Below are 24,951 nucleotides of genomic sequence, written 5' to 3' on the forward strand. Positions count from 1 at the left end.
AGTCACTGCCATGACCCCAGAGCAGCTCCTTCAACAATATGCTTGAAATCAGATGTCATGTCTTTTAATTTTCACTCTTGACTTTTCAAATAAATACAGTTTCAGCAGATTCAGTTAGAAGACATGAATATGATGTTAAAGAAAAACTCAGAGTCCAATATATTAAGCATACTTATTTACTTAATCTATACAGAATTGAGTAGATAAAATTTCAGATTCACATTAGTGAAAAATCTCTACAAAATGTTTTTGAAAAGCAAAACAAAGACTGCCTGTTCATTTATCACTTTTCCTCATGAAAGCAGACATGGGTTGTAAAAATAAAGCAGTGTGTTTAGCACAAACTAGATTTCTGCATCACTTTTTTCACAGTTATTTCCATCTACAGTCCAAAGAGGTAGATTTTCTGCAACACCTGAGAATTGAACTGTAACATAACCAGGTGCATGAAAGGAAGGACAAAACAATACAGATACAGCCCTAACTTACGTGTGTATGTATACACGTATTTGGGTCTTGAATCACATACAATTTAGCTTTTTGCAGCTTAATCATGGTGAAACTGTCGATCAGGCCCCAGTTTTGACAATTAGACACACTCATCTCAGGCTACATCAGTTTATATCCAGGTTAAATGGTTTGTAGTAGTGGGAGAAAGGCAGTAATACAAGTTTACTTAAAAACCCTACTGGAGCCCCTTTGGCTGCAGCCTGGCAGTGCAATAGCCTGCAGTATGGCAGATCAGTGACTGTGCTGAGCTATCCCTAACATCAGTTTGTATTTATTTTTTAAAAAACACTTTTTAATCAATGCATGAAACTTCGCTGACTGGTTTCAGGAAGTGAAGTACAGTTTGCCTTGGTCAGATAAGTTGCTATGATAAGGATATGCTGAGGGAAGATAATAGAGAAAATATCCCCATTCTAAAAGCCTTTCACTTGGGGCATTCAGTTTCATTTACACATTTAGCCAGTGTCAAAGATACTTGTATTGCTGTTGCATACATCTGTCTTGTCTCTAAAAGCCCTTTAATTTATTCTTGCAGCAGGGTCCAAAAACGCACTCTTGCCTCCATGTAAAACAAGCACTACAGAAAGAATTGCTCAGAATACAAATGTCCAAATAATAAATTGTAAAAATAGAGAACTGCATGTCCTACACTGCCAAGGGTATGATGCACCAGATACAAAATTTTTTGCTTTTCCTCAGGAAAATTACATCATACTTAGTGTTAGCTGAAAACCAGTTCTCACACCACCTGTTTTTTCAAGCTTGATTCTATAAAGCAAGTAATTTGAACAGCAAGTCTGAAATAGTTCTTTCCAGTTATTCTTATGCTATACAGTTTGCATGATCAACGTTTCAAAGCTCTGAATCTAACCTGACTGCTCATTGCTATCTTCTTTTCATTCCTGCATTGTGCTTGTACCACAAACACCAAACTCGCACAATATACAAGAAAGATGGCCAGTTTCCCATTTGCTCTATTTCAGAAATGTAAGATTTGTACAGATCCTCTTAGTGGTATGAGCTGAAACACCTGTATTAGACTTACAAAACCTTTCTCTCTGAGACAGCTAAGTTATTTCAACGTACATTACTACAGGAAAAGGACTGGGAGCTCAGTGCAGCCTGAACATTCAAGTAATTTAGCCACTGAACTGCCAAGGGCAATGGGGGTAGGAAGCTCGTTGAGATGTGCTTGACTCAGAAATCCCCTCCCAAGTAAGTGCAAAAAACTTTTAAGTACCAGAAAAGGCTACACATGTTCATATTTCTTAAAATGACAGCAACCAAAACTAGAAAGTAAATGCATGGGAACTAAAGTTAGGGGTAGCATGTAGTTAGATCACATTGCCTTGCCAAAAAATAAATGTTGGTCCTAGTTCCTTTCAAGAAAAGAAGTCATAATGTGGGTATCAAATTTTTTAGGAAAATACAATATGGTTTAAGGTCAACAAGGGGACTTTGCTTATGGTATGTTAGTGTAAGAATGTGAAGTACCATCTTTACCAGATAACCTGACTGGGAAGGCACTCAGCCAACTGGTGCAGCTTTGAGGTTGAACGTGCAGGAAATTCCACGCTGTACTTCAGGAGACATATCTGAATCTTCATGTTCAATTATAACAGTATAGCCTTAACTAACACTTAAATACGTCACGTACCTGGCTATTAGAGGAAGTCTGTATGCCAGACTCCTGCCTCCACACCTCCAGCAGGAAATGTCTTATTTTCCAGCTCTTCAGATAATCCAGAGGTTTGCTCAGACATGAATGAATTTCTCTAGTCAGGATAACCATGTGGTGGACACACTGCAGCTAAGAGGGAAGAACATGAGCAACACCTGTGCAATAGGCTCCACAGCTGCAAAATCCCACTCGGTAGCATCACTATACATTTTCCCACACATTTATATTTAACGTGTTCACAGGTAGGGCAAATAGTCCAAACTAACCTTTACAACACAACCCTGAGACATCTGCAAAAAGCTGTACACCCTGTTTCACCAGCTGCAAGTTAATGTATTTCAAAGCTGTTTCTTCATACCACAAAGTACATAAAACCCTTTAAACATACCTTTTAATATATTCTGGACCTTTACTTTTTCATTCATATATATGAAAACATATATAGGGGGAGAGTTGACTTTTTTACTGGCCATTAGACATCCTTATGTAGATAAATTTACTGGAAAAATTGATAATCTTTAGTATACTGAGTGGCAAATCAATGAACAAAACCAGAGTGCTGTTCTTTAAAACAAAAGAGTGACCTGCTGTCACCATTTTCCCCAAACGATATTAGGTCTGTACACAGTCTTCCATGACAGTGATTTGTGTTGTGGGGAGGAAACACACATGCATCCTTTTATGGAAAAATATTTTCTTCTAAAAAATGAGGCAGATGTGCAACACAGTTGTGGAAAATTTATAGTTTAAGCTATTTAAAGCTGCTATGCAGCTTCCTGTACCACATAAGTCCAGTAGTTCTAAGAAAATACAGATATGGTAGAAAAAGTAAGAAAATTTTCACCACAAAACCAAATAGTTACCACCAACAGAGAAAGTTATACACAAAATATATCTCTCAATACAGTGTTTACACTTCATTTTAGTCTACAGAATCAGTGCCAGGAACAGGACTTGTTGAGACAGTCTTTTCTGAGCTATTTCCCGCACGCAATTCCGCATCGGGTTGGATTCCTGGTTCTGTGTCAATGGGAGTTCCCAGCTCCTCATGGGAATTGAGTGTGCAGGACTGCAACACCTGCACAGCCAGATCCACATCTGCTTCTCTAAGAGAAACCTGCTCCTTGAGCACTTCCACCTTCTCATTCAGCTCGTTCCTTTCCGTCTGAAGGGCCCTGCACAGCTTCTCCAAACGCTCCAGTTTTATTTGAAAGCCTTTGTATTCTTTATCTCTTACTGTTTTCTGAAGGACAAAAGAAATAAAAACTCTGTGATATAACCATTTTCCCCCCTTAAATTAATTAAAAGAATGACCATTATTTAATCCTGAATATTAAGTCGTAATTAATCCAGTAGGCCAAATTCCAGCTGAACTAGAGCCAATTTCTTCAGCATACTTCACTTAGCTGTGAGCTGGAGTGGCAATGGATGCCTTTCAAAACAAGCAATGAGAACTATATAACCACTTAATGCTAACTATAAGTAAGGGCTGGACATCAGCCAGGACCCTAATATGAACTCCTATAACACTGTCAACTACAACGCAAATAATGCCAACTATAGGGAGAAGGGCACAGAAATAAGAAATCCACAATCCATCCAGAATCCAGGTCAGAATATACTACACTTGGGGCTCTCCCAACTAGCTCCTTTTAAGAAGGGAGGGAAAGATAAAGAGCACTATAGCAGATCCTACTCAACCAAGCACAGTTTGCCAAGGCCAGACCTCACACACCCGAACCAGGCCCTGGACCGTGCCTGCACTGCACAGCTCCTGCCAGACTACAAGTAAGTAAAACGGCATTTCGTGACCTCAAAAGCAGCAGCAATGCAAGAAAGCTCTTCAGATAATCCAGATCTCTTGCACAGGGATTGCTTCCCTTGTAACAGTCTTGTGCATTTCAAACAATTTATATCACAGCACTGGTTGAACTTTGCTCAGCATATTGAAATACAGTCAATTCCTTCAGCTTGTATGATTTCATACCCATCCCACCAATTAAACAGTAAGCAATAACAAGGCTCAATTTCTTCTTGTGCCAACAGCTTAGATTTACATAGCAGCCTTCCATTTTCCATGCCTGAGGAGGACAATAACTTACATAACAGGAAACATAATGCAGGCAAGTCCAAGAAGAGGCTACAGTGCATTACCTCCAGTTCTCTAAAACTGAAAAACTGTTGGAAATTCTCTAGGACTCAGGCTCTAGCTGAACTACAATGCTGCTTAAAAGATGATTACCTCTTCAGCCATTTGCAGAAGAGCCTTGTTGTTGTTTTCCCATTTTGTACGCCACACAATAGTTTCCTTTTCCAGTTTCTTAATCTTCTTTGTCATCTACAAAAGATAAATAAAAGATTTAATTTTGTGGCTTGTGCTGTAACATAGGTGGTTTTGCTTGAGTAAATAGACTTCTTTGCGTTACTTTCCAAGTCCAGTTTGAACAAGTTATTTTGGGAAAGTGCTTCTGCACAGAATCAACCCCACAAATACAGATTCTGCATTCAAAGAAAACAATATTGAGTCTAAAAAGAAACAGACTATCAACTTTCAAGTACAAGAAATAAAAACCTCAAGGAAAAGTTTTAAAACATAAGCACAGCCAAAGAGAATGAGAACCAGTAGAACACTGAAATAACAATTTAAGTATTAACTAAGTATGCTAAAATACAGAAAAAAATTACATTTCTCTCCCATAATTCTTATACCCTATCTTATGATCCACATTAAATTGTCAAAATACTCTTTATATTTTCAGAAGGCAGATGCTTATAAAATCTAAAATTCAACCCACTAACAGCATGCATTTCTATATTACTTTTTATGAAACTAGGTAATCCTATAAATACCTTCTCCATTTCTTGCCTGAAAGTTGTAAAGAGCTCATTACTTTTTGCCATGGTGGTCTGGAATTCTTCAAACTTATCCATGTAAAGAGAAAGCTATTGGAAAAAGGGCAGGGACAATCATCTGAACAGTGTATACAAATACAAAAATATGTAGGTATGTGGCAAAATGAAACTAGAAATAGTAAAGCATTAACTTCCTTATAGTTTTTTAAGCTATATTACAATTTCCATTTGAGGAACACACAGACCTTGTCTGAAAATGTGCTATTCAAATTATATATGAAGTAGAGTTCTGTATTTATAGAACAGCAATATATTCTAAAGTAAAAAGAATATTATGTTTAATAAAATGCTGGAAGACATCACAGTTCATCACTACCTCATTTTTACTTCCCCACTAGAATACAGGAAATTCAGCACCTGGTTGGTGAAATTAAAACTTAGGAATTACCTATCTTTCCACCTTAACCAGCCAAAGCTAATAACCAAGGCGGAGACAAAATAAAAAGGATTGATTTCAGAAATCAAAATACACATTCACAACCAATGTAATCTGCCCAGTGAACAAAAATCGAGGAAAGTAAATACTGAAAAAAAATTCACAGAACAGTGAAGAGCATTACACTTTAAAAAGTCAAGAGCATTACCATGTAGTAACAGAAAATTTTCTTGCCCTGCACCACAAGGTAAATCACCAAGAAAGAACTGCAAAGTATGTTTAATAACACAGTTTTAAAACAATGATTCCTAATCAGTGTGTGATTTGATGTTTTAAGAATACATAACCATTTCACAGTAACTTGTTACTCCCAGTGAAGAGTAGTAGGTTCTCTCAATTCTTACACTGGGGGTTGCAGGACAATACATTTAAGAGCACAGAAATATTGTGGTTTACTCTATTAGTAAAGGGAATTTCATAGCAGGAATTAGCCAAGCTTGTCAGCAGTACATCATGACTTTGACTATTGTCACTGAACTTTCTAATTCAATCTGTTGGCCCCAAGAAACCACTAACTATACACACTGTAACTATTAAAAACAACAAAAGAGGCAGTGAGATTTTAAATAAAGGGTAACCAACTTGGAAAAAATCATAAAAGACTAAGCATGGTAAAAAAACTATTTGAAAGTATCTGCATATTCCTGTGTTCAAGTCCAATGGAGATGTGTATGAACTACACACATACACACACACTTTAAAACTAACTCCTGGAAAGCCTAGGAAAGAAAAAACAAGTGATGCACAACACAGTTGTTCACCACCTACTGCCCAATGCCAGATCCTATTCCCAAGCCCACGTGAGCCTGCCTGGCTTTTTCTGGTCTGGAACATCCTTTTGGCCAGTGTCACCTGTCCCAGCTGTGCTCCCAGTTTTTTGTGTACCTCCTCATTAGCAGAGCATGAGATATAAAACAGCCCTTGACTTAAAATAATCACAATTTAGCAACAGCCAAAACATCTGTGTGCTATCAATGTTATAGTGAATCCAAAACACAGAACAGAGACACATTTACTCTATTCCAGCTGAAACCAGGACAGAGGCTTCATACAAAACCTCAAATGAAGCAGTAACAGACACACAGTGAAGAGAATAGCTACTGTTTCCCACTGCTCTGGTGCTGGCTGAAACTGCCATGTCCCTGTGCCTCATGCTGAGCTCATGTCCAGTCAATGACTGAGGGAGATCCAAAGCACAAAAATCGGAGGGGATTTTGCTATAGCATTTACATTACAACAAGAAAATAATTTGAAGACAGCAGGGTCTGTGGACAAAGACAGTCAAGTTACTAAATCTGAATAACTACGGGATAAATGGGACATTGCCTGCTCCTAGTCCTCCACAACAGGTGGTGATGGAAACAGTAAGAAACCAATTCTAAAAGGTGCCTGAGTAAAAATCCCCACACAACTCTTTACAGTCACAAACGAACAATATTTTCAGAGAAGCCATGATTTCCTAAACTTTTCTTCTTAAGCTTTCCTACATTCTAGTCTTTGTACTATTAACACTATTAATTTAGAAGAGCACTAACTCCAGAAATTCAATGTTGAGCACCTTCCAGGAACAGTACTCTCCAGATGTATTAAACAGCAAGACCAAAACATCAATTCTTTACAATTTCATGCTACACTATGGAAGAGTTCCCTACTGGAAATTATTTTTAAAAATACAAATTAAAATAAATACTAATATAAAAAAATACGAAGTACTCTTTACAAACATCTGGATATTAAGTTTTTTCAGATGTTGCCTTATGTTCACTATAGTCACAAATCTCTTGGTATTTTCTTTTTGGAACTGCTACTGAAGATCTCTCCATTAAAAAAAGATACCTGCTGCTTCAGCTGAGCTTCCTGTTGCTTCATCTGTTCACATTTGTGTCTGGATTCTGTAGCTTCTTTTAGCAGCTAAAAAACAATGCAAAAAGCCAAATAATGAAAAAAAGTACTCCCAAAAATGGCTTAACTCAATCTATGATTAAGAATGAACAAACATTAACATCACCTAAGGGCTATTCAATCATATTTTCTCACACAGGCTTTATTACTAAACTATATTTTCATATATACAATTCAAAGCATGTGACGGCATGCAGAGAGTTTTATTGAAACATTTCTCTAACTGGCAACATGAGCCAATATTTCTATTTCTCTAGCAAGTCTGAACTGCTAAATTATGGATAGTTAGTTAATAAACTGTATGAAATTTGTAACTGGTTTGTAGCCTAATTTATTTCCCACCTTCATTTCTCCAGTCACCATATTATCTTTGCAGATTAGTTCAAACCAATTTTACTTCAACTTGACACCATTTTGTAGGTTCATGTTTGAAGAGATTTTCACCTACTTACAATGCAGAAATTATGTTCCAAAAAACCAGAAGAATCCAACACTAGATGGTTATTTAAGATTATACAGAAAAAATAAGGGCTTTTTTTTGAAGTTAACAGATTCATTGGAAGAAAACTTCTCAGAAGACTGCAAGTATATTGCTGATTATCAACATACAAATAAAACATCACACACATTTTGGAGGGCAAACAGTGCACAAAAACATGTACTTAACTCTGTATTTGTTATCTCTTATAGCATAAAACCAGAGGTTACAACTCTTGACTGCAGAAAGTACTTTGGTGTTTCAGAGCATGTTCCCCAGTCTAAGAGAAATTTAAATTCTATTTAGCATATTTGCTGTGAGAATGCAAACATGTAAGATTACTTGCCTGTTAGCATGGACATCAATATTCTAGGCATCATACACAAAACTTAAATCTCAGGTCTCCTTGTTGAAATCTACTCTAACTTTCAAAAGATGGTCCTCTCAATTTGCTGTATTTGCTTTAAATCAGGAAAAGTCTCGTTTGGTGGGGTTTATTTCTCTTAACATATATAGAGTTCACTTACAAACTCCCGTTCTCGCTGATGCTTTTCCTCTGCTTCTTTAATAAGCTGGGTAGTTTGCTGAAGTTTGGCATCCACAAGTTGCTGCTGCAGTTCCTTATGTTTGAACACTTGATCAATATGCTAAAGGGAAAAAGAAAATAATAATAACCAAACACAGTCTGCTGGTCAATGAAGGCAATGTACTGTTTGGGGAGATGCACACTGTTTAAAAGTTTCATGCAAAAGACAAAGTGGTAAAAGACCGTTTTCCATGCCTTTTTTCACCCCTCTATCTCCATACACTGTAATTACCCTTTTTTGTCTTTCATGGAAGCCAGGTGCCCGTCTCATTACGTTGGTACAATACCATCAGTCACTTCACACCAGACATTTCAAAAATCCTGTAAAAAGCAGTCTACATCCTTGCTTCTAAAGCTAGTTTATCTGCCTCTAATCTTTACTGTGTTACTTCTAAGAGCTCTAGTTTTCATAATTACAGAAGCTCATAATGAGGAAAGTTTGCAACAACAGTTAATTTAGCTCATGAAATCCCACAAATCATTGCATTTTGCAGTCTTACTTCCATCCATAAAGTAGCACAAGGCAACTTCCTGTCTTTTCTACATTTTTCAAGGTAGATACATATATTCCATGATTGCAAAAGGTAGGGAATTACCTTACAGAGAGCTTTCCAAGTGATCCAGATTAAAAACCAAACAAAAAACCAACCTTCCAGAAACAGTTGAGAAATTACACTCCAAACCTCCTGTGCCAGCTAAGAACTAGCCAATTAATCTTAGCTGTAGAACTCCATGCAGCTCAGTTCTTCCTTGGACAAGGAGAATTGGCTGTTTTCCATCATTGTAGCTTAGAGCAGCTAGCTCACATCCTGGTGCCAATTAAAGACATCTCAGTTAGCCTTAGAGACATTTCCATGACACCAGGCCAAATATGTTCTTAAAGCATGATAGCTTACTTTGATTCTGTGCCAACAAGAGCAGCTATTTACACAAAGGAGCTTCCCCAAAAGACCCCAACCTTAATGAAATGGAAGAAATAAGACAGAATAACTCTTATATCCCCTCCCATTATAATTCTGAAGAATTTCAACTATTAATACATATTTATGTTGGAAGTAACCTTTGGAGGCCATTTAACCCACTCAGACTAGGGTCAACTTCAAAGCCTGATCAGGTTACTCACACCTTGCCCAGCTGAGCTCTGAATATATCTGTTTGATTTCTGTTTGATTACTTTCATTGTGAAAGACTTTCTCCAATGCATCTTGAACTTAGAAAATCAAAACCAGTCAGGAAGGGCGGACAGAGAGCCAACAGCTACTAAATTTCTCTCAGCAGTGAAGTAAAAAGAATAATGGCAAAAATGATATATAAAATGGCTCTAAGACATGAGGGGTTTTCCTCCCTTTTCAATAACTATCTGATTCTTACAGCCAAGGAACTAATAAAATCCCATGACAAGTGTACTGTAAGCACCTCTTCTCGCAATGCATACTGTTCAATGAGTTTCTTCAGTTTTTCCCCCAGTTCAATATTTTCCTGACGAAGCTTGGCGTTGTGTATATCATGCTGTTCCAGTTGAGCCTGAATTTCATTCAGTGTAATCTGGAAGTGTGCAGTTGCTTCTTTCCGTCTTTCTTCTTCTTCACGCGCTTGTTGCATGTTTTCTTCCTTTTATGGATAAATATTCATAAAATACTTAAATATAAAATATTAAAAGTGTTGAGGTCAAACCATGCACTTTTTGAGTCAGAAACAATGGCAGTAATTCACTTCTGTACAGTTTCAATTTCTAGAGTGCTAGAACTAACACAAGCCACAATCATAATATGCCATGCTGACTACCCATGTGAAGTGTGTGGAAAAAAGAATCTAGAAATTGCAAAACTTCTAGAAACTTTTGTCTTTACCACTACCAACATTACTCAAAGGCTGGTATTAAGATGCTACATAAGTTCCTTTGCAAGTGTCAGCATTATCCAGATGTAAAAAATCAGCATTGATACTATAATGCAATTTTCTACAGCAATCACAAATTATCTATCTTGGCTCTCTTCCATTTCACTCCCATTTATTATATTCTGACAGAATTAAGCTTTTTGGTTACCCTGCCATTTCATGCTGCTATTATTTTACTTGTGCTTATTTTTTCCAATAGTTATCAGCACTGCTCCCAGAAACAAATATGACAAGATCAAATATTGCAAGTAATAAGAATTGGCTTGAGGGGGGAAAGGGGCATCAGCAAGTTAACTATCCATTTCCCTTACCATAAAATCAGCTAGTTACACTACATGCCACTCATCTACATATACAGGTAATGGACAAAGTGACAAAGAAAAAGGTAGCAGTCCTGATTTTAAGCAGTGATCTGTAAGATTTCCATCACCAGCAGCACTGTAACTTATGTAAATAAACTAACCTTCAAAGTTTTGTTATGACGCTGAAGCTCCCGACAGAGAGATTCCAGTTTGCTACGTGCCAAAATGGCCTTGCTATGCTCACTCTGCAAGTGGACTTTCTCCTTCACAACTTGTGCTTGCTTCTTCTGCAGTATCTTCATCTGCTTTTGAACATTCCGGCTCTCCTCCAACTATAGTTAGAGAGTAGATTTGTTATATAAACATAGATGAAACCATCTTGATGCATCTAGAGGAGAACACTGAAGAAACTTTTGAACATTTTGGATGAAAACAAGGAAGTAAAATTTCATTAAAACCCCAAGTTGGTCTTAAAGAGAAACTGCCATCATCCATCCAGACAATTCTAAATGTATAAGGACAGAAAATGAAAATTTACAAATTCCAACTTAACATGTGCCTTCAAGGAACAGGCAGCATGTACCTGTTGTTGACTATGAGCTATCAGCCTGCTTTTCACCTGCAGGGGTAAGAGTAGCCCTCTGAAAGGAAGATGTAGCAGATACAATTAAAAGCCAACTGAGACTGGCTTTTCAACAAGTCACAACTTTTCCCACTCTTATCTTGAAAGTACATGCAACTGTTTATCCAACAGGTCTTGTTTCTGCTATCAAAAAGAAAAACCACAGAACTGTATAGAGCTCCTTGTCAGCAGGAGCTCCTACCAAGGAAGCAGTAATAGATACAAGTTTGTAAAATTCTGCAGTATTTCAGAAAAGAATAGACAAAACTAGCAGCCCTGACAAATCAAGTCAGTTACTATTACAACAACATAGTCCAGACTTCAAAAGATCTGCAGTCTCAACCATTTGAAGCAATTTTTTTTCTGTTTCCTTTAGGCTGTTTACATGGTAGATGACACAGGTAAACTCTGCGTACATATTCAAAAATCTGTTCTATGAATATCCAGTGAAGAGAAGTTTCTTGCATTAATATCTCACAGATACTCCATTATACCTGATTTTTGCACTCCCTGAGTAACCACATTATTTAGAGGCTGTTTCTTTGCAAAGAAGGCTACAATGTTAAGTGTTACACTGCTCCTTATTAGTGCCTCAGCCTTGGGACACACCACAGGAAAAGTGGGCTGGGAATGAGGAACATCAATTTGATGGAAGAATAATGCTGATTTTCTGAAAGAACTCAAAATAATACTGAAGCACAAAAGAAAGAATAAAGTTAAGGACCTCCATGATAACAGTAAATTAAAAGTGTATTTAATGTAGTTTAGGGAAATGGAATATCAAGGGCGTATTTTCACATCTGAATACAAAAAGCCCTTTTCTTGCACGGCCAGAAAACACTACTTCAAGTTGTTGTGCTGTCTGCACACCTATGAAACTTCGGGCCTGTAAAAATGTGCCAGTGTGAGACGTATCACCAAGGATGCAAACCTTCCTGCATCACAGGCTGATCTCCTGATAGATTCCAAATTATGGAAAAAAAATTGTGGAAGATCTTTTGCCAGGAGAGAGGCATTCCTACCTTCATTGTACAGTCCTTTTCATGAGACATCACTGAAAAACCTGACAGTGAGCTTTAAAGATGATGAATCTTTAAAAAAAGAAAAAAAGCATTGTAGATGGACTGTCATAAACAGTTCAAACCTCTGCTGGCATTAAACCTGACATCTATGCCAGTGGTTCTCCACCATTATCATGAAGGAAAGAATGCATCTTAAAAGGAACACAATCAGATCCAACCTAAACATCTCCCTGCAAAATCTAAGTGGAGCAGAGGCATCCATCAAACTCACATAGCTGAAATAGAGCTATTCTTACACCCAGACAAGCTCCTACCCAGCTCCTCAGCCATTCTGAGCATCATGAGGAAAGCAGGTGGTTTTCTAGCATGGCGACTGTGAACGCTTACTCTGCCTACAGTCTGCTGATCCCCTCCTGGAAGGGCAAAAACCTTAACAAGGACACATCTCTTCTGACTACCAAGCTTCTTGAAGGAGACTACAATTTATTTGGTCTAGCCGCTCCCTACTTGTTTTGAGATCTTTCCAGTAATAATAAAACTCACAGTGAAATAGGGCAGACTTTTTTCTTTCTGCAGAATTGAGGGATTCATACTGGCCTAGCTCCTTATACAGGCCCTCATCACCACTGTAAGGTGACACAGGAGCTGTTTGCTTAAATAGAAAAGGCATCACATGCACAAGCAATTGCTCATAAGGAACAATTAACCTACAGCATTTTTCTCTCACAATATCGAAGCTCATTTTTAGGTAGGCTCCCCATCCTTGAGTTACAATTCAGAACTATTATTGTTTCTCATTTAAATGAAAGTGACAGTGATTTAGAGAAGCTGCTAGTTTTACAGGAAATGCACTCACATGAACCAAGAGCAAGTGAGAGAGAGCAAGGAAAACAAAGCAAAAATGTAACAGACCTCCATGGAGGACTCAGGATTTTCACAACAGAACTAATCTAAGTCTGTTCTTAAGTAATCAATATTGCCTCTGTGAGTAAAAAGACCACCTGCCAGATCATCCTCAAAGTTTTGGAGACAGTATCAATTTCAAAGGGAAAAAAATTATTTCAGAAGAGTTATGCCCTGTTGTACAGCCTTCATTTTCAGAAATATCTGCATATGATACACTTGACAGCTACAGAGAGAAAACTTAGGCTTTTTGTTATCTCTTTAGTTTAACAAAACTACAAATATGGTGGGAAAACATACACATGCAAGATTTTCAGTCTTTTCATTCCTGTCTGTCCCTGTCTAAAGAAAAATTAGTCAAGTGTTATCTCCAAGAACATTCTGGAAAGTAAACTTATGAACACTCTCCTCTAACCCCCAATTTTGTGATCAATTATTTTAGAGAATAAATTACTAACTTGAGGCAGGAATGCACTTTACAAATTGCTTCTTTTTGGTTTGTTACTGAAGAAATGCAACCCTTTCTTTCCATTCTTTCACATGATCAGAAACCACAAAGCAAAATTAAACCTAGATCTTTACAACACCCTGCATTTCCCAAAATTCATTAAAGAGTTAAATATAACTGAACATTCTCTCTCCCTCCCCTGAATCTCTCTGTATGTTAGTATGTTCTTTCCCTTTATCCTAAAAGGATTAAACACTAGCACAAAAGCATTATCAGTTACTCCCAAAAGAACTAACTTTTCTGTTAATCCTAGTATTATGCTTCAACAACAAGTTATCAAAACCTGTTTTTTCTTTGGATTGGGCAGTCATGTAGAAGTGAAATGACTACAAGAAAGTTTGGCTGAAGCAATACTCAGTCAGCCTGGGTTTTTTTTTTTACCAACACCATAAAATACTCAAAATCATTAACCGTCCTTCATTAGTTGTTCTTGCATTCCATAGTTAATATTAACACATTAATAACTTCTGCTATCTTTACAAATTACTTACCAGATCAGCATACTTCTTGCACAAAGCTGCCAGCTTTTCTTCTGGAGTAGAAAGCGTGTTCAAGGCTTGCATTAATAATAACACTTCTTTTCCTATGAAATGGATGATAGACAATGTTACTGAGGAAGAAAAACCATATACCAGAAAAGCAGCCTGTCTTTAGAAGTAAAATATAGATCCATGAGAAATTAGCCTGATTTAAGTTGTTCCCTGGTTTGACAGCTGCATAATCTGAACAGATGACAAAAGGGAAGTAATCACAAGATGTCATCAGCAAGAATAAATTTGTCTTGTCCTATTTGTCTTGCCATTCGACAACTAGAGTAGCAAAAATTACTTTAATATAATAACAAAAATATTTTTGTTTTAGAATTGCACAGATAGTAAAAAAATCTGAAAAAATTACATCTAGAAGGTTAACTATTGGCAGATATGTTCTTGATAAGCATTTAGAATTTAATTATCAGCCACGTTTGGCAGCACTGAACACCGCCATCCTAGATTTAAACCAGAAAGTTAAAAAAGTTGATTAGCAATTACCACGTTATTATTAAAGTTCATGTAAAAATAGCATTGCCAGCTGAAGAAGTCTTACATATGTATTAAGAACTGTCTTTCCCAAGCAGAAGTGCACACACAGTTTCTCAAAATATCCTGTTACGGGTGACAAGTTTTTGGCTACAGAGTAAATTTGAGACAAAGAGCAAATCCATAGCTACTTTACAAAAATATTATAAATATTTTATAGTATTTTCTAAAAATATTATAGTAAAAATCAGAACACCAAAGAGAACACACCCAACGTTTTCTCTTTGTGTTTTTCACTCTCTGGATCTTGTTGGCCATCAGGTGGATCAGTACGGGCTTCTTCTCTCCCAGGAGTCTCCTCACGGGACTCTTGGGAACAGCACATGGACCCTGGGTGCTTTCTGTTCTTTGTGATATACTCAGCTTCTTCCAAGGGGCCAGTGTTTTCCAGGCTGTAACAATTGGACTGCGGACACTGCAACGCTGTATCAGACAACTCAGGGCACTTGCTCTTCACCAGCTGATCCTGGTTATTCATTCCCATCTCCCGAGATCCAGATTCTTCTTCCATGGCACCGCCAACCACCTTCAGAATGGAGAGCAGGAAGTGGACATAAACAGTCAAGCAAATATGTTCAGAACGACAGCTTCCACCCTTCTTTTCTATGGACAAGTAAGGTAAAATGCAAAAAAGAAACCCTGATAAGAAGTTTTACGAAATCTACATAAATACACTGTTGCAATGGCACAGAGCAAGTGCTTGAACTACTTCAATCACAATGCCAAACACAACAGTCTGCTCTTAACTGGAGAAGACTGGCTGTTATAGCAAGAATGATGAAGAACACCAGGAGCACTTTTGAAGGGGTAAAATTCACGTCAATGAAATTATCCAAAAAGTCAGTATTAACTGACTTCAGGCTTGGACTTCTACTGCCTATGATTTTTAAGAACACATGCTTTCTGCTCAATTAAACAGAACTTTCTCTAAAGATTTCCTAAAATGCTAAATGTTTAATCACTTAACCAAAAAGTTAAAACACTACCAGTTGTTTTATAACACTGCTGTGACACAGTCATATTTTAGAGCAGAATACCCGATGTTCTCTATATAATACTCTATAGTTTATTAAGCACCTCCAGACTTCTCTCTCAATCACTTGAACAACACTCTCAATTTCTAGAAACATTTCAGCTAATGAGAATTGCAAGGGTGTCTGGCTGGGTGTGTTTTTGTTTTGTTCATTTGGTTACGCTGCAGAGGCTGGGACTTAGGACAATACTTGAAGGTGGTTGGGTGTTTTTTTTTGCTGTCCATTTGCAATCCCAATATACAATGTACATGGATAGTTCAAAGCACAATAAGCAGAGCTGAATTCACTGGCAAAGTAAAATTCGTGTTTATTTTCAGTGGATTGAAGGTAAATTTCCTTAAAATCACAAGGAATTATAAAACCAGAACTTGTTTATGTAGTTACGCAGTTAAAGCACAAATTAATATCAGATTACCTTACATTTTCATATTAAAAAATGTGCTAATTCTTAAAGCCAGGGGTTTGCACTGGGTTTTATATTCTGCACAGGACTGTTTTCCTCTTCAAAGGAATTAGCCAACATCAAAGGAATGCAGCCAACACTCACAATATATTGTAAAATGTATTCCAACTCCAAATTTGTTCAGCATGCTTGAAAAGGTTATTTAAAAATCATTAAACAAATACATCTTTTTTGCAATATTCATGCATAACAGCTTTGTTGCCCTCTATTTTTAAAGCAACTCCCTTTCTTTAGACCTTATCTCAAGGTAGATTCATTCTTGAGGAGATTGACTTTACATAGTGTCTTTCTCAAAGGACAATAAGCTTTTTAACTGCAAATCATCTCTAGAGACATTAAGAAGCAACTTTTGACTTTCCAAGGAAGATTCATATTGCACAGCTCTTTACAAGTGTGGAAATGATGCACTTGCTTTATGGACAAATATAAATGCACTGCAGTTTTATTCTCCAACCACGTCAGACAACGTACTGATAAATGCCTACAAAGGTCACACAGTAATTGAACTGCTGGAACAAATAACCAATTACAACATTTTACACCTCTAAAAAGTCATCTGTAAAATGCCCGTTTTTTTCCCCTTGGCTTGTCCTAAACGGTGGGTCTTCCAAGAAAGGCTTACCCCTCTAGGGGCATCCAAATAAACACAAAAGAACAAGAAACATGAAAACAACACAGCTCACTTCACCTCTCTGTATGTACCGATGGCTGAAACCATGGCACAGATGTTGTCTAAAACCCAGGATTCATACAGAAGCTCAAGACACTGTGTCACATTAAGCTGACAAGACAAGAAAGCTCAGATTATTCTAACACAACATGATACCAAGGGTACCTGCAGTACCAACAGAACAGCTGAAACTTGCAGTTTTTTTATTTGCAAAGAACAAGAACTTATGATTCAGATACTTATACCCACGTAGTCCTGCAGAACATAGAGAAAGTCTGCTTTAAACTCAAAGTTTTGGGTTTGGCACCCAAAAGCATTAAGTATTTCCAGACTTTCTGATATCCATAAAGAGACTTTGGAGGTTTTTTTAAAGGAGAGCACAAAATTGCCAGCAGCTCCAACAGGAGGTGAAAAGGCCTCACTGGCTGCAGTCATACTGAACAGCAGCAATTTTCAAGCTTTTCTGGCCTAGCAATAATGTTTGTGCAACTTGTTCTAACACAGTTTACAGCCAGATCAGTTCCTCAACCCAGTTCACTGCACAGCAATAGGCAATCCTGCCAACAGAAGTGGAAGCAGGATGATTGGAAAGAAGCCAAAGCACAAGAGCCTCTAAAAAATAAAAGCCAATCTAACTCTAGTCAGAGCACAAGAACTAAACACACAATACCTTATTCTCACCTCAGGTATGCACTGAACACTGGCTACTGAAGGACTGGGACGTCAGCAAGACCACGTTCCTGAGCAGTTTGTGTGAGTTTGTGACTGCTTCAAACAAACTCGGTCAACTGAAAAACTTTCACTGGTTTTTATCTGAGAAAATTCTGTTGTTTCCAGTGAAAAAAAGAACAACTACTAGCAGGGGCATACATGTGACCAGTAAGTCACGAAATGCCCATCTCTTTTTGAGCAAACCATCATAGTAACCTAAACGTCAATTCAGAGCAGGCAATTCACATGCATATTCTAAAGGATCTGGAAGTTTCACGAAGTGAACACCACCACCTGATTAATTCAGCAGAGCTTTTTGTTGAAGTCAAATTAGGTGTCAGTTCAATTTTTTACTGACAATAATAATTTCTAAACTCTGAGTATTCTCTAGTCTTTGCAAAAAAGCTACAAGGACTTTTAGAATTTCAGACTAATTCTCCAAAGTCTAACAGAAAAGGCAGAAATAACCTATCAGAATACTGAATTGAAGAAAAAGGTTTGTGAAGAAGTGTCCTGTACATCTCCAACACATTTGAAAATTATAAAGATGGTGAAAAAATACAGAACTTGTCAACCTTCTTTTGGTTTTCCAAACATGAACATGGAACAAATCCAAACTTACTGACAAGCAAATAAGCTCCCTGCAAAATCAAAGCTCAGTGTAGCAGTAGACAGGCTTTGTAAAAATATCCAGTTTTCTTATCTTAAATACAATTACAAATTGTTGACCAGAGACTAGAATATTGTGTTCAAAAAAAGTGGTTCTACCAGCAGCTAGAACAATTTGACAGCATACACACATAAAAAAAAAAAAACAAAAAAACCAAAAAAACCCAAAACAAAACAAAAAAACCCACCAAAAAAACAACCCCCCCCCCCACCACAAACTCAAACCAAAACCCCCTTCCTTCTTAGTTAAAATCCAATCTGTCAAGTTGTAGCCTGTACATTTTAGCAAATCTGACAGTAGTGGCACAACATATTAAAATTCTAACTTATCTAACCAAAATTAGAAAGTGTTTTAATTTTAAAAAACAGAAGTCTCCTATTGCCTGACAGGGACCACAAACACAAATATCTAGATGATTTCCTGATTATGACTAACAAAAGAATTTTCTACATTAGCTGTAACTTTAGATATTAAAACCATTAGCCAGAAGTCTTAACAGCCTTCTTATACTCAATGGTATTCTTAAAACACTTTAACTACAGTGTTAAAGTTTCAGATTTGGTCTGTATCAAGCTTCAAGCTGGAGTATAGGAATAATAAACAACACTTTGAGAATGTTAAGTACTAACCCGTATTAATCACTGAACTTGCTCCCTCTTTACTGAGGCAATGGTGAGAACAACCCTAACTCTTACCTCTCATCTTTTCAAATGTGTGCTCATCTGACTAGTGAACTTCTCAGTTTAACATTCCAGCCAGAACAGAGCACTTCCCACAGCACATTGTATAATAGTGCTGATTCAGTACTGACTGAATAAAACCAAAACAAAACTACCCCAGCAAAGACCTTCTACTGAAATCGCCGCGACCTTTTCTAACTGCTACCACACTCTCTCAGCTTCCAGTCATCTACAACCACAGGTAGCTCATGATCTGATAACCCAGAGTCAGACTATTATATGCCTAGAAAGATTTACAGAGGCAAAAAGAATATGTTGCGCAGGTAACGTGCAAATTCGTAAGATCACAAATTTATCAAAACTCTTAAGATATGTGCAACCTACTTAGCTGTGAAACCAGCTATTACAAGATGCTGACATTTCTGAATAAGCATGTCATCTTCAAGCTACTTAAGAGTTACAGGACAAACCACCTGAAGATGACTGAAGAAAATTACTGGTAATACCGCTCCTTCTCACCCCAAAGTTTTCAGTCTTCTGCTCTGTTCCTTCATTTTACACCTCAATCAAAAAAGATGCACATCAAGAAAACTCTACCTTATTTCATACCTAAAAGATCAGCATACAAGACAGATATTCCATATTGAAAATGGCTATGATCACAAGAGCCTAAGCCAGCTCTTCTTCAAACAGCTCAGCTTCAGAAACATGCACTGCACATAAGAACAGAACAGACACCTGTCCTACCACCACGCCAAAATGTATCACAGCCCCACTTATTTTTCTGTTCTACTACCTACACAAGTCTACAGCACACAGTGCTACCTAAATTACACTGTGCTTACTATCAGTACCATGCCTACCTGTATTACATGTTCCTGTGCATACACATACGCAATCTTTCCCTAAGCCACCTGAAAATACTTCTCTGTACCTTTTAATAAAAAACCCTATAATTAGTAGCTGCACCAATCGATTTTATCCTGCATGTTAGCTAATTATCCTAAAAAACATAAGCACTAGCATTAATCTATGAAAACAACTCCTACATACCCCATAGTAGCAGTTGGACTGGGCTGTGAAAAGACTCTTCCACCCTCAGCCTATGGAATTGCTAATACTTCAAGAAATATCCAGGAAGTTTTGAAACAAGCATATGTACATAAAACAGATTTTCACAACTGTGAAGACAACGTAAGTATATAAGTAAATATAGAATCAATTCCTCAGCATCAGAGACCAAAAGAGAAATTTGAATAACACTGTTCAGCTGACTACATTTCCAAACTTACTTCACATGCAACTGGTCATAAAAGCCTTATACCTCTTATCCTGATCCACTGCAGTAAAAAAAAAAAAAATGCAGCAAAAAAGGTAAGTAATATTTATCACAAATGTGTATGGTTCATAACAAATATTAAGCTTCCTGCATCCCAGCAATTTACTTTTTCCTGCTAATACAGAAAAACTTATTTTGAAAACATGTATGTAATACGCTTTTCCTCAAATTGATTTCTCAACAGTTATGTTAAATAAAGTCATCATTTTTGGTAATAATTTTATTTACAACTTCTTCATGAAAACCACCATTTTAGATGTCACAAAATTTGGGTTTCAATTTTATAGCAGGTGCACCTTCATCCACTGGTCTAGACACAATTATTCAGATGCTTCTGACCACAAGACTAGCTTATTGAGGTTATTTCTCTATGCAATACTTCTCTATACTGTGCTCACTGACCTGAATGATCATGCAATCTAATTATACCTTTCTCGAACCTAATGGCCTCTGAGGTGGCTTCCCCACTGAACAAGGAGCTTAGCTGTGAGATCTGAAAGTCATTTCAAACAAACACTTCATCACGTTCTGTCATTACATTAAAATCTACGTTCTATGCACTCACTTATCTACTTTCAAAACACTGGACAGAGGAACCTGCAGCACGCAGTAGGACGACTATTAAGAAAGACCTACTCCCTAAATTTGTATTTTACCTTCGTAAAAGTCAAGATAGACGCTGTTAGCAGAATTCCACCATTAAGTTTCCTGGCCTTATAATTCAAGACCTGGTCTTCGATACTGGTTCAGAAACATTCTCACATGACCCCTGGTTATAGTCCTTACTTCTTCCTGTTACCCTTAACCACACTGGGTTTTTTTTTTGCTCTTTCAGTGGCCTCATGACACAGATGACATGCCTGCTTTTAAGAAAAGCTTTTTAATTTACCTCAAATACAAACGAGAAAAAACCCCCAGCCATCTCTTCCCTCACTTAGCTTAAGACATTAGAACAGTGGTGGTGCATCTCTCACACCCCCACCCCAGGCCACACTACCATCTCAAGGCCTTGGCAAACAGCACCCAAGAATAAGCTCATCCGGAGCCTATCGGAAACACTGTCTGCTCTCAGGAAACAGTGATATCTAACAAGCTCATGGCTTTCAACAAACATCCTTGAAAACCTTTTTTTTTTTTTTTTTTTTTTTCACATGAATTAACAACCCAAGTGGAACAATATTTTTGTTATGGGACCAACCCAAACTGGAGACAGGATGAAAAATTATTACGACTAAAGCCCTCTCTCTTGAGACCCTATGAATACTGGTCTTAAGTTGAGATCCCTTAAGCTCTCCTGGACTGCAGCAGGCTGTGGCCAGCATTTCCCTCTGGAGAGGCAGCTCTCAGACCCAGTTTGCAATTCTTGGAGGACCACTGCCAATGGCTGGTGATGGAGCCTGGGCTGATACCACTCCTCAAGGCTCAGCTCTTTGTCCCTTGAGGAGACAGAAAGGCATCAACCATGAGTAGGGGAATTTTTCACAGATACACACCTGGTACACACTCTTCAAGTCTGTGTCTGTGCAGTGTAAGTATGCTATAGCAAATGTACTGTGAATGCTGCTCTCCCAGATTCTCAAGTGTTTTACATTTGTGAGTGAGGCCTGTAAGTGACTTACTGTTGTACTGATAGTAAATTCTACAAAATCTTTTGTTAACTTGGTTAACTGGAGGCATCGATTAAGTGCTGTCAAGTTCAAGAGCTTTTGTGCCTAAACTATCAGTCAAGCCTGGGGCTAGGTTTGGCAGGGGGAATTCGCTCTGAACCATATGACTCAACAGGAGGGTCCCCTTATTTCTTTTCATCCTTACCCTTTCCCCATCCCCGGCCTCCACGCTGATCATTTTGGCTGATTTTAGTTTTAGATCGACTGATTTTACAGATTTTTTTTCACTGCATGCTTTAACCACACAGTAAGTAGCAGAGTGAACCTCGCCAAGCAACTCTGTCATGCTTTTGCTTTTATATAAAATCTGCTTTTGCCAGTGATTCTTAAAACAACCTAAAAAATTCATGACAAACACCTCCTGTAATTCTAGCAAAAAATTCACTGCAGGAACCCAAAGCTTACATGGAAGCTTTCAGGGCTTTTACCCACAGGACAGAGTGCTGCACATCTAACAAGACCTTTTTTAACATAAACATCTGAGACAGATGCTAATTAAGAAAACATTTAATATAGCATGAATCACTTCCACCAATGAGGCTTCATTTCCTCTTTACTATAAACTTAATAGTTTTGTAGTCACCCACAGTATGATTCTGGAAAAAGCAGGGTAGACAAGTTCTGAATTCCCAATGCAAACAGGTCACAAGGAACCTAAAAATAATACCAAGGCAGGGGGAGGGTAATCTACAAGAGAGTGTAGAATTTGCTTAACATTGCCTGCCATATTTCACCTCTTTAAAATAATTAAATTCCTTTCGACTGTATTTGAAATAATATGGAACGCAGGTGTTTTTTTTTTTAACACCATCATCATCTGCTTTCATAATAGACACTGAAGTTACTTACAAGTTACTTCTTAGTAAAGAACTAAAAAAAAACCACACTGCAGAGAACGGTGCTTTTCAGGGAAGAAAACCAGCTCCATAGCTTCCTAGACCGTTTTAACAGCCAAAATAAACTACCGCTAAGTTACTATTTCTGAGATGTTATCCTTTGTACCACGGAAAAAAGTTACCACTAAAAAGCCACTTCAATTTATGTAAGGGCACAGGATGAGATACTTCAGAAGCACATGAGATTAGCAAGGCAGTTCTGTCACATAAAACGCCGAGCTGGTGCTACTACATACAGCAGCTGACTTACAGTATATTTTAAGTCTTTGCCGTTGGGTGACCAAGCACAGGCATTTTAAGCTTTTCCTACACGGATCTGCAACCAGAAATTATTGTAAAATCACCGGGAACAGCCCTGCTTTCAGTGTGGTTTCGGCAGAAAACGGAAAAAGAAATAAAATGGCCTTTTGTTTTTTTTACTATGTCGGCGGTTAAGAAAACGCTCCCGCCACCCCCGCGGGCAGAGCCACCGTCCGCTCCCGCCTCGCACCCCGGCCGTGTCGAGAGGGCACGGGGGGGCCGCCGGCAAACCCCCCTCACCCCGCAGCTCCCGCCCCCCGCGCACCGGGCCCGCCACGTGCTGCCGCCCCCGGCGGCCCGCGCTCGGCAGGGACCGCCCCGCGACTCTCGGGCAGCGCGGAGGGGCCGCTCCCGACCCCGCAGGGCGAGCGCGGCTCCCGGGGGGGGCAAGCAGGGACCTCACCGACACACGTCCCCGGGTGCATCGGCGGGTCCGGCCTCGGGGGCAGCCCGAGATTCAGGCTCCGCGGAGCGGCGGAGGCGGCGCGGGCAGGCACTGTCCGCCCCTGCCCCGTGCTCCCAGGCCGGGCGGCCGCGTGGGGACGGGGCAGGGGGGGAACGCGGCGCCGCGAGCCGGCGGGGAGGGGAAGGTGGAGCACCCTTCCGCCGGGCCCGACCGAGCCGCCGCCTCACCTCCGGGCTGCCGCTCGGAGCCGCCGCCGCCGCCTCGTCTCCGTCGCCGCTGAGGCTCGAGCTCCGCCGGGTCGGTCCCGCCGCGCCGCCGCCCCCGCGCGTCGCCATGATGTGACGGCAGCATCCAAACAAGTGCCGAGCGCGGGGCACCGGAAGTGCTCTCCGGAGGCCCGCCTCCCTCCCGACCGCAGCCAATCGCCGCACAGCTCTACGGGTCACGTGCGGGGCCCGCGCCCTCCCTGCCGCGGGGCGTGCCGGGAGTTGTAGTCTGTCCATCGAGGCGCGGGGTCACGGCATGGCCCCGGGCGGACAGCGTCAGTGGCGGCCGGTCCTTTCCCTGCCCGCGCCGCATCCCGCCTCCCTCGTCTCTGCTCCTGCCTTGGTCACGGCTTTGAAGTCGGGGCCAAGTCAGCAGCGTGTCCGTGACAGGACAGGGCGGTCAGGATCAGCAAATCAAAGAGTGCGTCAGGTTGGAGGGGACCACAGTGGGGCACCTGGTCCAACCTGCTCGAGCAGGGCCATCCCAGAGCTCAGCGTGGCGTCCACGCGGTTCTGGAATATCTCCAGTCAGGGAGGCTCACTGGAGATACTCAGTGATACTCGGCTGCTGCTTCTGCAGGAAAACTGGGGCGTGCGTGCGGGGAGAGCGAGTTGCGCAAGGAAGTTGTGCCGGGAATGGCTGTGCGGTGCAGCCGAGGCCGGGGCTGCAGGCGGCGCTTCGCCCGGGGATGCCCGTGTGAGCCAGCGCCCGCCCCCGCCACCGGCTCCTCCTGCTCGGGGGCACCGGGACGAAGGGTCGCGTCTGTGGAAACAGGGATTCAACACGCGGAGCGGAGAAGGAAGCTGCCAAGGCACACCTGCGCTCCCGCGAATCACCGCCCGGGCCATGTGCACACGTGGGCCTCGGGGGCTGCACGGGGATAACTTAAAACTGGTGGAAGCAGACATCCTAGAAATACATACGTGTCACCAGATGACACAAGGAAAAACGACGCACCACAGCTTTGGTCACGATGAAGAGACTAATTTATTTTCTCTGACTCCAAT

At 39.7% G+C, this 24,951-nt stretch overlaps 1 protein-coding gene across 3 annotated transcripts; it reads right to left on the reverse strand.

Annotated features, from left to right (window-relative positions):
- Window positions 1-162: 162 nt before the first annotated feature.
- TXLNG (taxilin gamma) lies at window positions 163-24,195 on the reverse strand. Of its 3 annotated transcripts, none has more exons than XM_053934941.1 (10): window positions 23,905-24,195; window positions 15,052-15,367; window positions 14,254-14,345; window positions 10,869-11,039; window positions 9,923-10,117; window positions 8,448-8,567; window positions 7,377-7,451; window positions 5,042-5,134; window positions 4,434-4,529; window positions 163-3,434 (listed from the first exon to the last, which is right to left on the reverse strand). In XM_053934941.1, the coding sequence occupies exons 1-10, from the start codon at window positions 24,178-24,180 to the stop codon at window positions 3,114-3,116; spliced, it is 1,755 nt and encodes a 584-aa protein (XP_053790916.1). In that variant the 5' UTR covers window positions 24,181-24,195; the 3' UTR covers window positions 163-3,113. The 3 variants fall into 3 exon arrangements, with proteins under 3 accessions (XP_053790916.1, XP_053790918.1, XP_053790917.1); XM_053934943.1 differs by lacking the exon at window positions 23,905-24,195 and adding an exon at window positions 23,675-23,802; XM_053934942.1 differs by lacking the exon at window positions 23,905-24,195 and adding an exon at window positions 23,222-23,427.
- Window positions 24,196-24,951: the final 756 nt, after the last annotated feature.

This window comes from Vidua chalybeata, chromosome 2 (genome assembly GCF_026979565.1).
Source record: "Vidua chalybeata isolate OUT-0048 chromosome 2, bVidCha1 merged haplotype, whole genome shotgun sequence".
Taxonomy (NCBI): Eukaryota; Metazoa; Chordata; class Aves; order Passeriformes; family Viduidae; genus Vidua; species Vidua chalybeata.

What these genes read in the sequence shown, in the direction of transcription:
- TXLNG (XM_053934941.1), bottom strand. Translation starts at nt 24,180, where the DNA reads ATGGACAGACTACAACTCCCGGCACGCCCCGCGGCAGGGAGGGCGCGG. An exon ending in GCAAGAAGTATGCTGATCTG is followed by an intron (nt 11,040 to 14,253) that starts GTAAGTAATTTG and finishes CTCTAACTATAG; the next exon opens with TTGGAGGAGAGCCGGAATGT. An exon ending in GTCATAACAAAACTTTGAAG is followed by an intron (nt 10,118 to 10,868) that starts GTTAGTTTATTT and finishes TATCCATAAAAG; the next exon opens with GAAGAAAACATGCAACAAGC.